Source organism: Callorhinus ursinus, unplaced genomic scaffold, assembly GCF_003265705.2.
Source record: "Callorhinus ursinus isolate GAN/ISIS: 27379988/994484 unplaced genomic scaffold, GSC_fseal_2.0 scaffold16, whole genome shotgun sequence".
Lineage (NCBI taxonomy): Eukaryota > Metazoa > Chordata > Mammalia > Carnivora > Otariidae > Callorhinus > Callorhinus ursinus.
Window position 1 is genome coordinate 16,949,829 of NW_027397078.1, and position 12,318 is coordinate 16,962,146.

General features: G+C 38.2%; 1 protein-coding gene across 2 annotated transcripts in view; it reads left to right on the forward strand.

Annotated features, from left to right (window-relative positions):
• Positions 1-12,318, forward strand: part of DMD (dystrophin) — a 2,222,747-nt gene that overhangs the window by 1,695,498 nt on the left and 514,931 nt on the right. For both annotated transcript variants that reach the window (XM_073901937.1, XM_025857655.2), the window contains exon 54: positions 9,600-9,754. In XM_073901937.1, the coding sequence (XP_073758038.1) occupies positions 9,600-9,754 (155 nt within the window). The remainder of the gene's footprint in view (positions 1-9,599; positions 9,755-12,318) is intronic.

Genomic DNA, 12,318 nt, shown 5'->3' on the forward strand with positions numbered 1-12,318 from the left:
AACCATGAGAGACTATGGACTCTGAGAAACAAACTGAGGGTTCTGGGGGGGGTATGGGGATGGGTTAGCCTGGTGATGAGTATTGAAGAGGGCACATTACTGAATGGAGCACTGGGTGTTGTATGCAAACAATGAATCATGGAACACTACAGCAAAAACTAATGATGTAATGTGTGGTGATTAATATAACATAATAAAAGAAATTAAAGAAATGTAGATCGATGGAATAAAATTCAAAGTCTGGATGTAAAACCTTGCTTTTAAGGTCAATTGATTTTTGACAAGATTGCTAAGACAATTCACTGGTGAAAGAATAGTCTTTTTAAACCCTTGTGCTTGGATAACTAAATATTCACATACAAAATAATGAAGTTTGACCCCACATAACACCAGACACAAAAATGAACTCTTAAATGGATTATGATAGAGCTAAATATAAGAACTAAAAGTTTATTTTTTAAAAGATATATTTATTTATTTTGGGGGGGTGCAGAGGGGCAGAGGCAGAGGGAAAGAATCCTCAAGCAGACTCGCCGCTGAGCATGGAGCAACATGGGGCTTGATCCCAAGACTCTGAGATCATGACCTGAGCCGAAATCAAGAGTCAGATGCTTGACTGACTGAGCCACCCAGGTACCCCAAGAACTAAAACTTTAAAACTGTTATAAGACAACATATGAGTATTATGAGTTAGGCAATGTTTTCTTGTATATGACACCAAAAGCAAGAGTGACAAAAGAACAAATATGTAAGTTAGACTTCATCAGAATTAAAGACTTTTGTGCGGCAAGTGATGTCATAAAGAAAGTTTGAAGACAACCCACAGAATGGGAGAAAATATTTGCAAATATCTGATAAGGGCCTTGTATCCAGAATACATAAAGAACTTTATAACTCAACAAGAACAAAAAGATAGCCCAATTACAAATCGACAAAGGATCATAATAGTTCTTCAAAGAAGATGTACAAATGGCCAATAAGCCCATGAAAAGATGATCAACATCATTAGTTATTAGGAAAATACAAATGAAAACCGTGAGATACCACTTCATAATCACTAGGATGGTTGAAATAAGAAAGACGATAATGAGTGTTGACAAGAACGTGGAATAATTGTAACCTCATACATTGCTGTTGGGAATGTAAAATGTTACAACTTTGGAAAAAAGTTTAGCAGTTCCTGTAGCTATTAAACATGAAGCTACTATCTGACATGACAGTGCCACACTCAGGTATGTATCCAAGAGAAAGAAAAACGTACATCCACACAAAACCTTTATACAGATATTTGTAGCAGAGTTATTTGTGATAGCCGAAAAGTGGAAAAAACCCTTGTTTATCAACTAAGGAATGGTTTCTTAAAAGGTAGCATATCCAGCAATTGAATATTATTTGGCAACAAAAATTAATAAAACACTGTACCTGCTATAACATGGATGAACCTCAAAAACATTATGCTGGGTGAAAGAAGCCAATCACAGAAGAACACATATTGTATGAGTCCATTTGTATGAAATATCCAGCAAAGGCTAGGGGAGAGAGAGAATGGACAATGGAATGTGACTGTTAATGGTACAGGGTTTCTTTTGGGTTTGAAGAAAGTGTTCCAAAATTAGATTGTGGGGGCTCCTGGGTGGCTCAGTCAGTTGAGCGTCTGACTCTTGATTTTGGCTCAGGTCATGATCTCAGGGTCCAACTCCTGATTTCGGCCTAGGTCATAATCTCCGGGTCATGGATCCAGCCCACATTGGGCTCAGCAGGGACTCTGCTTGAAACTCTCTCTCTCTGCCCTTTCCCCTCCCCCTAAAATAATAAATAAATAAATCTTTTAAAAAATTAGATTGTGGTGATGGCTTCACAACTCTGAGTATACTAAAAACCACTAAATTATACACTTAAAATGGGTAGATTTTATGCCATGTGAATTATATCTCAAAATTGCTTTCAAAAGGCATGTTTCTACATGTCATTGAGACTACAGATCTTTTCCTGTTTCTTCAAGTTTATAAACTGCTTTAGAAATGTAATTTCTCAGGGTGCCTGGGTGGCTCAGTCATTGGGTGTCTGCCTTTGGCTCGGGTCGTGATCCCAGGGTCCTGCGATCGAGCCGCACTTCAGGCTCCCTGCTCTGTGGGACGCCCGCTTCTCCCTCTCCCACTCCCCCTGCTTGTGTTCCTTCCCTCGCTGTGTCTCTCTCTGTCAAATAAATAAATAAAATCTTTAAAAAATGTAATTTCTCAACATATATTAGCAACAGAACCTATTCTCTATGAGTCATTATACTAGTTTATTCTATCCCTGGCCCTGGCCCCAGACTTTTTGGAGAAGATAGAATTGCCCTTCTGGAGAGAGGATTGTACCTGACTAGCTGTATCTGTCAGGATAGTCTAAGTTATACCACAGTAACAACCTTCAGATCTAGAGGCTTAACACAAATTTTTTATTTTACTCATGTTATGTGTCTATTGTAGATTCACAAGAGGGTTCTACTTAGCTTAGTCACTCAAGGCTGATAACAGCTGAGTTATCAAGAGGGTTCTACTTAGCTTAGTCACCAAGGCTGATAACAGCTGAGTCTTGATATATACTTCCATGATTAAAGAGGCAGAGAACAGGAATAATGCCATCAGTTCATAAACCTTCTGCCTGTAAGTGACAAGCAGCCCTAATCAGTTACATAGCCATCCCTGATTCAATGGAGGTGCGGATGGCATGAAAGGGCACTGAATGTTTGTGGGCAATAATGTATTCTACCACAGTAGGCTCATGGGGTTTGAAAAATAGCCAAGAAAAATGCCACTTTCTGGGGATCTATCCTCTGTCATTGTCTCTGGAGCCATTTCCACCCAACCATTTCCATACCCTCTCCACCAGACTTCTCTTAGATGCCTGGGGTAGCTGGGTGATTTCTTAATTACAACACTACTTAAGCCTTTTAATAAAGTCAGCAAATTAAAGAGAGAGCCCAGATAAAGAAAATGCTTTCTAAAATGTCATAATGAAATTAAGGTAATGAAGTACTTGGAGGGCTCTCCTCCCTTCTTTTTGTATAAAACTTATTCCAAAGAAGCTGGAAGAGAAATGGGGCCTGAAACTAAAGAGGGAGGAAAATAAATTGTATGCCATTAGTTTAATTATGAAAATTCATTACATGAAGCCATGTAAGACAGAAAATAATGGAACTCTAATGGGTTGGCTGATAACACATTTACTAGCCTGCTCTCAGCTTGTAGTCATTGTTGAAAGGACAAAAAAGTAACAACTTTGGTATGTAGTCCTCAAAGCTATTGAAAAGATTAATCATTTCCAGTAAGCTGGAAAATGAGGGCCATTTTCTTAAATAGTATCCCCTGTATAGAGTGTTACCTTCTGAGACAGAGATGTTTGGTAATGTCAGAGGTTTAATAGATGAATCTTGAAGTTAATGGTGAGAGGCTTTACTTTTGAAATAGCTTCCTTACAGATATTTTAACATTTCTATTATAAATCCATGAAGAGGTTTCATAGGTCATTTTAATTCACACAAGCAAGAAAGACTGTTTCTCTTTCCCAATAGAGATTTATAGAACATTAATTCATACTTACAACTAAATTGTTTAGTGATTTTTTTTAATAAACTAAATCTGTATTTTTTTTCTGCTGTCTTTGTTTGGCAATGTCTTACTTTATTGTACACAATACTTTTCCAATCATGCTATAATCATCAAGGAGACTATTTTATATTCTTCAGTGTTCAGTTATAATAAGCCCAATCATTTGCATTAAATTCCGTTATATGGAAGTGTATCTTCTTTAACTAGATTGAACCCTGAATATTGGAGTCAAGAAACTTGCATTTTTGTGATGCCTCTTTCACTGATTAGCTTTGCCACCTTCAACAGGTCACTTAACCTCTCAAGGTTTTTGTATTATTGGATGGACAATTATGGGATTGGGTTGGAGAAGAGGAAAGGGGGTAACAAAAGATGAAAGTGGATGTGTAGGTGGGGGTCCTATATTGAAGAGCCTTGTAATCTAAGGAGAGAGGTTTGGATTTTGTCTTGTAGGTAAGAGGGAGCCATTGAAAGTTTTTACAGAGGAGTGATATGGTTCTATTTACATTTCAAAAATATCACTTAAGCAGCTGTTTGATGATGGAAGGTCTGGTTTGAGATGGAGAAAAGGAACCAATAAAAAGGTTGTTGGAGAATCCAAGCAAGAAATAATGAGAGCCTAAATTAAGGCAGCGACAGTGGAGGATTAGGTCACTGACAAAGGCCAGAAACTCAACTCTACCTTCTGTAGCAGGAAATTAAAAGTTAAATAGCAAAGGGCATGGGTATAGGTTGGGGTAAAGAATTGGGTCCACTAATCCAATTTACAGCAGTGACGTGTCAGAATAGTTTTAGTGGGGTGCTGTTGGCAAAAGCCTGATTTTGATGAGTTGTAGAGGGGCAGGAATGAAATCCGGTTGAGACAACAAGTGAACATTTGCCTTCTAAGGAGCTTAATTGTGACAGAGGACAGAGAGCAGGTTTTATTGTTGTTGTTGTTTGGAGATGCATGGGTTGGCGGGGGGACTCATGTTTGAAGGCTGTGGAGAAAGACCCTCCAGAGAGACAAGAGACTGAAAAGACACAAAGATCCCAGAAGAGATGAGTGTCCAGACGGAGGGATCTGCTTCCCATAGCACAAGGATCACCTCTTCCTCTGAGACTAAAGAGAAGGATGCAAGATGTCATCTCTGTTTAATGAAATGTATGCTTGTTATGTTAAACTGTGTCATTGTAGGCAGGGCCCATTTGCTTTGAGATTTCTTCCAGTTTGGATCCTCAGGGTTCAGTCTGGAAACCACCCTAGATATTTCAGAGGAAATTTAATATCGATGACTGGTTCCATGGCTAATGGAAGACCTGAGAAACCCAGTAGGAGACAGTAGGGCAGCTTGGAGGTTGGCAATATCAGGAAGCTGTTGGCCACCTCAAAGGCAGGAGGGCCAACCAGTGTTACCAAAGTCCAGAAACCAGAACCATCTGGTGCTTACTCAACTGCTGTGGAGGCTGCACAGAGGGTCCTGACACTACAAAGGGAAGGGCTGTTCCTTAGGAAATGGAGACATGAAGAAGGCTCTGCCCACATAGAGAGGAGAAAATATACTTGAGTTTCCCCCTTCCTCCTGCTCTTACATGTTCTACTGAGACCTCTCACTGGCCTAACCCATCTAGAAGCCAACTAACAAGAAATCCTGGGAAATTCTCATCCGCCGAGGGGTTAGTTCATCTGCAATACTGAGTAGAGTAGGAGATTGCCAGAGAACGGATCTAAAAGCTAAGAAGCTCTTCCGCTGTTAGCTCACAGAACTAGATTTTTTTTAAATGAATTTCTTAGTTTAGGTATGCCAACACGGTATCCTAAGCAAAACAGAGAAACCCAGTATGTAGGACTTTTTGTCCGTAAATATATTAGGATCCTATTTTATAATTTTCCGAGCAGTTTTGAGTTTGGCCTTATGACAAACCTGAGGCACAGGCAGAATAAGTCACTCCATCCGATTTTACACACAACAAAACTGGGACTCAGAAGGTTAATGACGTTCTTAAGATCAAACAGCAAACAAGGGCCAAACAAGACTTCCTGGGAAGATGTCTTTTCATTACTCCGTAGTGCCTTTCGTGAAGCTCCTTTGAGTCACAGTCATTAAAAATGTTAAACTCTAGTTCATCTGGAACAAATGGTAATTTCATTTGTAGGTGACCATCCCAAAACATGTTTTATAAGAAAACCTCAACAACACTCAACCTGAAATTTTTAATTTTAAGTCTGCGGACTCACATTTATCTCCTGAATTAAAGGGAGCCTTTTAGATAAGCTGCAGCATTATAGACAATGTCTATAAAACAGTGGGTCCCTTGCTTTGCGTTCAGTAGAGGCTTACCCTGGGGTGAATATAGGGGGGTTTATTCAAAATAGTAGTAGTAGCAGTAGAATTAGTATGAGTAGGAGTAGTAGTAATAGAAAGGGTAGTAATAATCACAATGATTATAGCTACTATTTACTGAATGCTTTGAATGCACCAGTCACCATTCTAAATGTATTCCCTGGATTTTCTAAATGAACCCTCATGATAATCTTTCGAGGTAGACGCTGTTAATACACCCATTTGGGAAAGAAGGAAACAAACACAAAGAGGACAATTAACTTTCCCGTTTGTCACACGACTAGGAAGTGATCAAGCTGGGATTCCAACACAGCAGGCCCAAACTTCTAACTACTCTCTCTCTCCCTTCCTTGTTTTCTCCCATGCAGAGTCAGTATCCCTAAAAAGAATTCTTACAAATAAAAAATAAGGAAAGGCAAACATTAAAATGAAAAACTTTTAATACTCAAAGTTCTTGAAAGTAATTCAGGTTGTCCCATAGCTGACAGTCATTTTTCTGCCTAAAATACTGTGTATAAAATATCAGCACCATATTAGGTTTGAATATAAAATATTTCTTTCCTGGTTGGGGACACAGTCTTTTGGGGATTTAGCATTTTATATTCTTCATGGAAAACGCCACCCACGTATATATGCACCCACAAAAATCATCTTTTTTTATAGGCTTGTGTTCACAGTATTTCAAATTTCTTCACACACTGTGATCACCATACAAACAATTCCCTGTAGTGTATACCATTGTAAATAGAATTCGGAAATAAAAAGGAGTGTGTGTGAATTCTATTGTATTTTTGAATTTACACTCCTTCTGTGGCTTGGAGTTATCCCAGTAGTAAATTTCACAGTAGTAGGCAAAACTGGTCAAGGTCATTGTTTGTAGTCTGAAAGACAACTTGGTTAAAATCCAGGTTGGTCAACATATTTGAAGGAAGGGAAACCGTCTGTTCAGGTGAATGTTTTTAAGAAGGGAGACAAGAACGCTGTTGTTGAGAACCTTAGAGTTGAGATAAGGACCTTTGCCCTGTCAGTGTTGCTCAAGGTCAGTGGGATTTCTTCTTTTTAATCCTACATCCTCATAAATCCTGGGCAGTATACAGTGAGGGTTAGAGCTCAGTCAAGATTTCCGTAGATAGAAAAATCTCAATTTCAATGTGAATACAAATTTGAAGAAAAATATATCACTTGTGGGTTTTTTGGTTTTTTTTTTTTTTTTGGTCTTTCAAGAATTAAAGTTTATCAAAAAGCTCTGGTTTGAAATCAAGCCTCACTCTTTTACCTGTTTACTATGAAGTCTCTAACTTTAGCTTGATATTTCCTTCCAGATTTTGGAAAATTCGAGCATAGTTTTCAACTTAAACTTCTGGGTATTTTTTTAAGATCTATAGATTAGAACCACAGGGTGTATCCTTTTTCCTCTAGACTTTTCAAATAGCAACCCATGAGTGAGTGGTGGCTTCCAAGATTATCTTTCTTAGGTAAAGTAAGTGATTTTAATTATATTTATTAAAATTTTAATGCTCTAATGTTGCTTTATCATATTTCTTTAATAGAAAAAAAGGTATCCCTAAAAAGGAATTAACTTGGAAAAATGTAACCAAGTCATAGGTCTCAGTTTCATGCATTCTTATGCTACCAATTAGAGATTGAATAGATGATGGATAATAAACTCTTCTTTAAAAATGCAAACACCATCTTATGGATAAAAAGGCCCAGTTACAGTGCATATTACTTTAACACTGTAGGTTTGGCTTAAGTAAAGAGGGGAAGGGATGGAAAGGTCATTTTGTACCTTAGGATATTTCTAGAAAGCGAAAGCCTTCAGGGGGTATGTTTCACCTCAGAAAGGCTTTTGAATAGTGTGAGGATCCGAAAAGTAGAAAATAAGAGCCACAGGGCTTGAGAAAATGAGTACATAAGGAAAGACAGACATTCCACAAGGATACATTTTAATTGGTTTGTAGTGTAGCAACTATTCTCTATACCTTTAAAAATTCTCTCCCTTTTTCCTTTCATAGCAAAAGTTAGTGATATTGGCTTTAGATGCTTGGTACTAATTTGGTTATTTGGCTCTACTTGTTATATGCAACAAATACAATTATTTCTTTTGATTTGAGAATAGAATGTTCTAGTTAACTGAGAAATGCCAGATTATATATACATTATACATTTTCAAGGAATAGGAGTCCACCCAAACATACTGGAACTACGGTAGAATTACTCTTGTTTGATTTTTATTATATAAACAGCATACCAACATGAAAGAACAAATATTAAAACAAAAATGACTATTCTTCAGAAACACCAATTCATTTCAATTTCCTGTGTTCCCCTTCTAGTTCATGACTTAACAGATTTAAGAAATTCAATATAGATAGAAATTGTGTTTTGTTTGTTACGTATGACTTTGATGCCCATTTATTGCACGTTAGACCATTGGGTTGACGTATTGTGTTAGTTTAATGTCCTCTCATTAAACACTGAAATTTTCTCTTTTGTACTATATTAGTTAATGAAGGTCTTTATTCCTATAATGTATTTCTCTTCTTTTAAATATTTTATTAGGAGAAAATACCAAAAGTACAATAGTTAAGTCAGTGGGAGTAAGCATTTGTATGTCACTTGATATCTTTTGCCAGATTGTCCTGCTAGATACTGTTCCCAGCAGTAGTACATGGATATGCTAGTTTTACCACAGCCCTTCCAGCGTTGGGTCTTATTTTTTATTAATTTAATTGGTGTCAAATTATACCATCACTGTCTTGATTTAATGCTCTATTTTTTATTTTTTAAGTTAATTTTTAAAATGGACATCTTTTATTCTTTCTCTTGTTTGAATTGCTTATTCCTAGTCCTCTGTCCCTTTATCAGTGGCTTAAACCACTATGTTGGATTTGATATAACCACCTTAGCAATTTAATATCATCTTAATGCTTTAGAAGCCTCCTCCATGCACTTATAGCCGGGGTTAGCTGTTTCCAGATAAACCTATTATTGGTTTACTTATTTTATATGTGGTATATCAAGTGATGAAAGACAGAGCTTGATAATACTCAGTTGTCAGAGACAAACAAGAAAACGTAGGTCATTTGGTTTAGCAAGATTCTTACATTGGAAATTTTATTCTAATTTTAAAGGAGGATATTTATTAAAGTATTATGAATAAACTGGTCCTTTGGAAACGTTCGCAACTAGAATAACAGTACTGTTCTTTTGATGTGTGATATTTTCTATATGCAGCTGTAGTTGAATGCCAGTAGATGGCACTAATTACATAAACAATTCAACAATTTAATGAAGAGGGAAAGAAATACATTAGTTTTGCTTTTCTGTTCAGATTTTGGTATGTCCCATACTCAACAATTATATGGGAGCTAATTTTTATAGTTTGTTGTCTCCCATGAAAAAAATAATTAAACCCAGTTGATTTCCAATTAATTGCCACTAAATTGAAATACCCGATACTGAGTATTGCTCAAGATGAGGCATTTGAAAAGTTTTGTCATGAAAAGTGGGTTAGTTTATACAGTCATGATTGACTAAGTCACGTGGTAGGTTAAAAGTAATCATGTAGACATATTCTGACCTGAGGATTCAAAAGCTATTTATGAAAAATTTTAAGAAACTACAACTCAAGATTTCAGAGAAAACTGACATTCATTTTCTTTCCCATATGCATCCACAGCAGTTGGCCAAAGACCTCCGCCAGTGGCAGATAAATGTAGATGTTGCAAATGATTTGGCACTGAAACTTCTCCGGGATTATTCTGCAGATGATACCAGAAAAGTTCACATGATAACAGAGAACATCAATGCCTCTTGGGCAAGCATTCATAAAAGGTATGAATGACATTATTTCTGAAACTAGTGTTGGCTGCCATGATGGATGGGTGGTGACACCGGGTGGACCATGTAGATTTGTTTTCCTAATCCTGCTAAACTGGGCCTTCAGAGGATCCAAGGTGACAAATGCCAAGCAAATACGCAGGCTTACCTATATCCTCTAGAATTTTAAAGGTGAGGGACCTGAAGACTGGTGAAATTAAGTGATTTGCCCAGGCAATGATATAACTAAGAGTTTAGACAAACAAAAATACTGATTTATAGCCAGAAGAGCCATGTGTCAATATGTTTTGAGAACTCTATACAAAGAAATATTCTATTCCATAGTGACACATGCTGCCCCATTCTTAATCTGACAAGGAAGTTGCTTGGCGTTTCATGATGGGATTATAGCTGTCCATGGTGCCAACATTGTATCTCACTCCACATACTCAATGAGAAAATCCGTGCAGTGTAACATGACTCAGAACTTCATTTCCCCTTCCGTATCAATGAAAATTAACAGCTCTTAGAGATACTATCTCCTCAAAGTAGATTCTGTGTCCTTATTATGCACTCCTTTAACCCCAAGTGCTTTTCTTTTAATAGCACGTGTCCTAATTTTAAATAAAAACCTGAATTATGTAACTAACTGTTTAATGTTTGTCCTTCATATTAGTCTAAACTCCCTAAGGACAGAGACCCTCTTTCTTTTTTTTTAAACTGTGTTCAGTTATCCAACATACAGTACATCATTAGTTTTTGATGTAGTGTTCAACGATTCATTATTTGCGTATAACACCCAACGCTCATCACAACATGTGCCCTCCTTAACACCCATCACCCGGCTGCCCCATTCCCCCATCCCCCTCCCTTCTGTAACCCTCAGTGTGTTTGCTGGAGTCCAGAATCCTTCATGGTTTGAAAGACCCTCTTTCTTATTTGACACATCCTGAGGTCCTGAACCAAGTGATACAATGCGGAGCTGGGAAATACTTGTTGAATGATGACTCTCTTTGCATAATGTAGTTACCTTGTTCATGCTATGGTAACTTAAGGATTATTGGATACTTATTTTTAGTTCTGTCAAAAAACAGGGACAATTCAGCTCAGGTCATGATCCCAGGAGTCCTGGGATCCAGCCCCCGAGTCGGGCTCCCTGCTCAGGGGGGAGTCTGCTTCTCCCTCTCCTTTTACCCTTCCCCACTGCTTATGCACTCTCTCGCTCTCTCTCAAGTAAATAGATAGAATCTTAAAGTAAAAACCAAGGGCAAAAAGAGTACCTGTACCGTGATGAGGAAAGCCACAGTGAAATGTAAATAAATTCCAGAAGATGACATGAATTACTGAAGATGTCAGGTGGCCTTTATTAAGAAGAAAAGGCCTCCATCAGGGGGAGAAAAACCAACAGATTTTGAAGAGCAGAAACTCTTAGGAGTAACAAGCTACTGATATGCAGAAACTGAGAAAGCAAGTAAATCTTGAGACTGAGTTAGGAATTAAAGAGTGAAAACTCCTGCGACACTGGATTTACATCGGTGGCCCTGAGGGAAGAGAGCAGCTCTAGTCTTGAATTCCAGATAGTGGGTGTTCAGATGACCATGGAAAAGAAGTTTCAACCTGAAGCTGGGAGTTACTTTCGGGGCCCTATCACATGGACCGTGGTGGAAAGAGGACAAGCTTGAATAGGGGAGTGATAATTGGAAAAAAAAATTCTTAAAGTTACTGCCTCCTCTCAGTGGCAAGGTTTGAATTTTCCAATTCAAATATAGATCTGGTATCTGTTGAGTTAAATAAGGGCAGATTAGGCTCAGGAAGACTTAGGCATATGTGAGCCAGTGGTATCAGAAGCTCAATAGTTAGATCTCAATGGGAAGTGCTTGTTTGTCAACGAGAAGCCTCTTCTTTGGGAAAGCAAATTAAGATCAGAAATCAGTTTGGTGAGTTTAAGGAATATAAGCTAAGAAGGGGCCAAAAAGAAAACTTGTTTCTGGTACAAACCTAGGGCCTCAGGGAGGTCCTATCCCATCTGTGCAGCTCTTTCTGGAAGCCCCCTAGCTCCACACTCCCATGCTCCTCTGATGTCCAAGCTGCTCTGTCTCTTCTTTTAATCACTTCCTCAAGGTCTTGGATTCTTCAGAGGAGGGGCTTCCAGTTTATATTTTTTGACTTGGTCCCTAAAACTCTACCACCTAAAGAAGGTATATAGTTATTTCTCCAATGGCTAAAGTTAGATAGAATGTTAGCAGCCAAGGGCGCCTGGGTGGCTCAGTTGGTTGAGCGACTGCCTTCGGCTCAGGTCATGATCCTGGAGTCCCGGGATCGAGTCCCACATCGGGCTCCCTGCTCAGCAGGGAGTCTGCCTCTCCCTCTGACCCTCCCCCCTCTCATGCTCTCTCTCTCTCTCTCTCTCTCTCTCTCTCTCAAATAAATAAATAAAATCTTTAAGGAAAAAAAAAAGAATGTTAGCAGCCAAATTACATTTTCCACTGGCCCCTACAGAAGCTGAAGTCTGCCAAACTAATTTTGACTCATGCCTCTAAAATTCTTCCCTGTGCCTTTTTCACATGTACTCTGTGAAA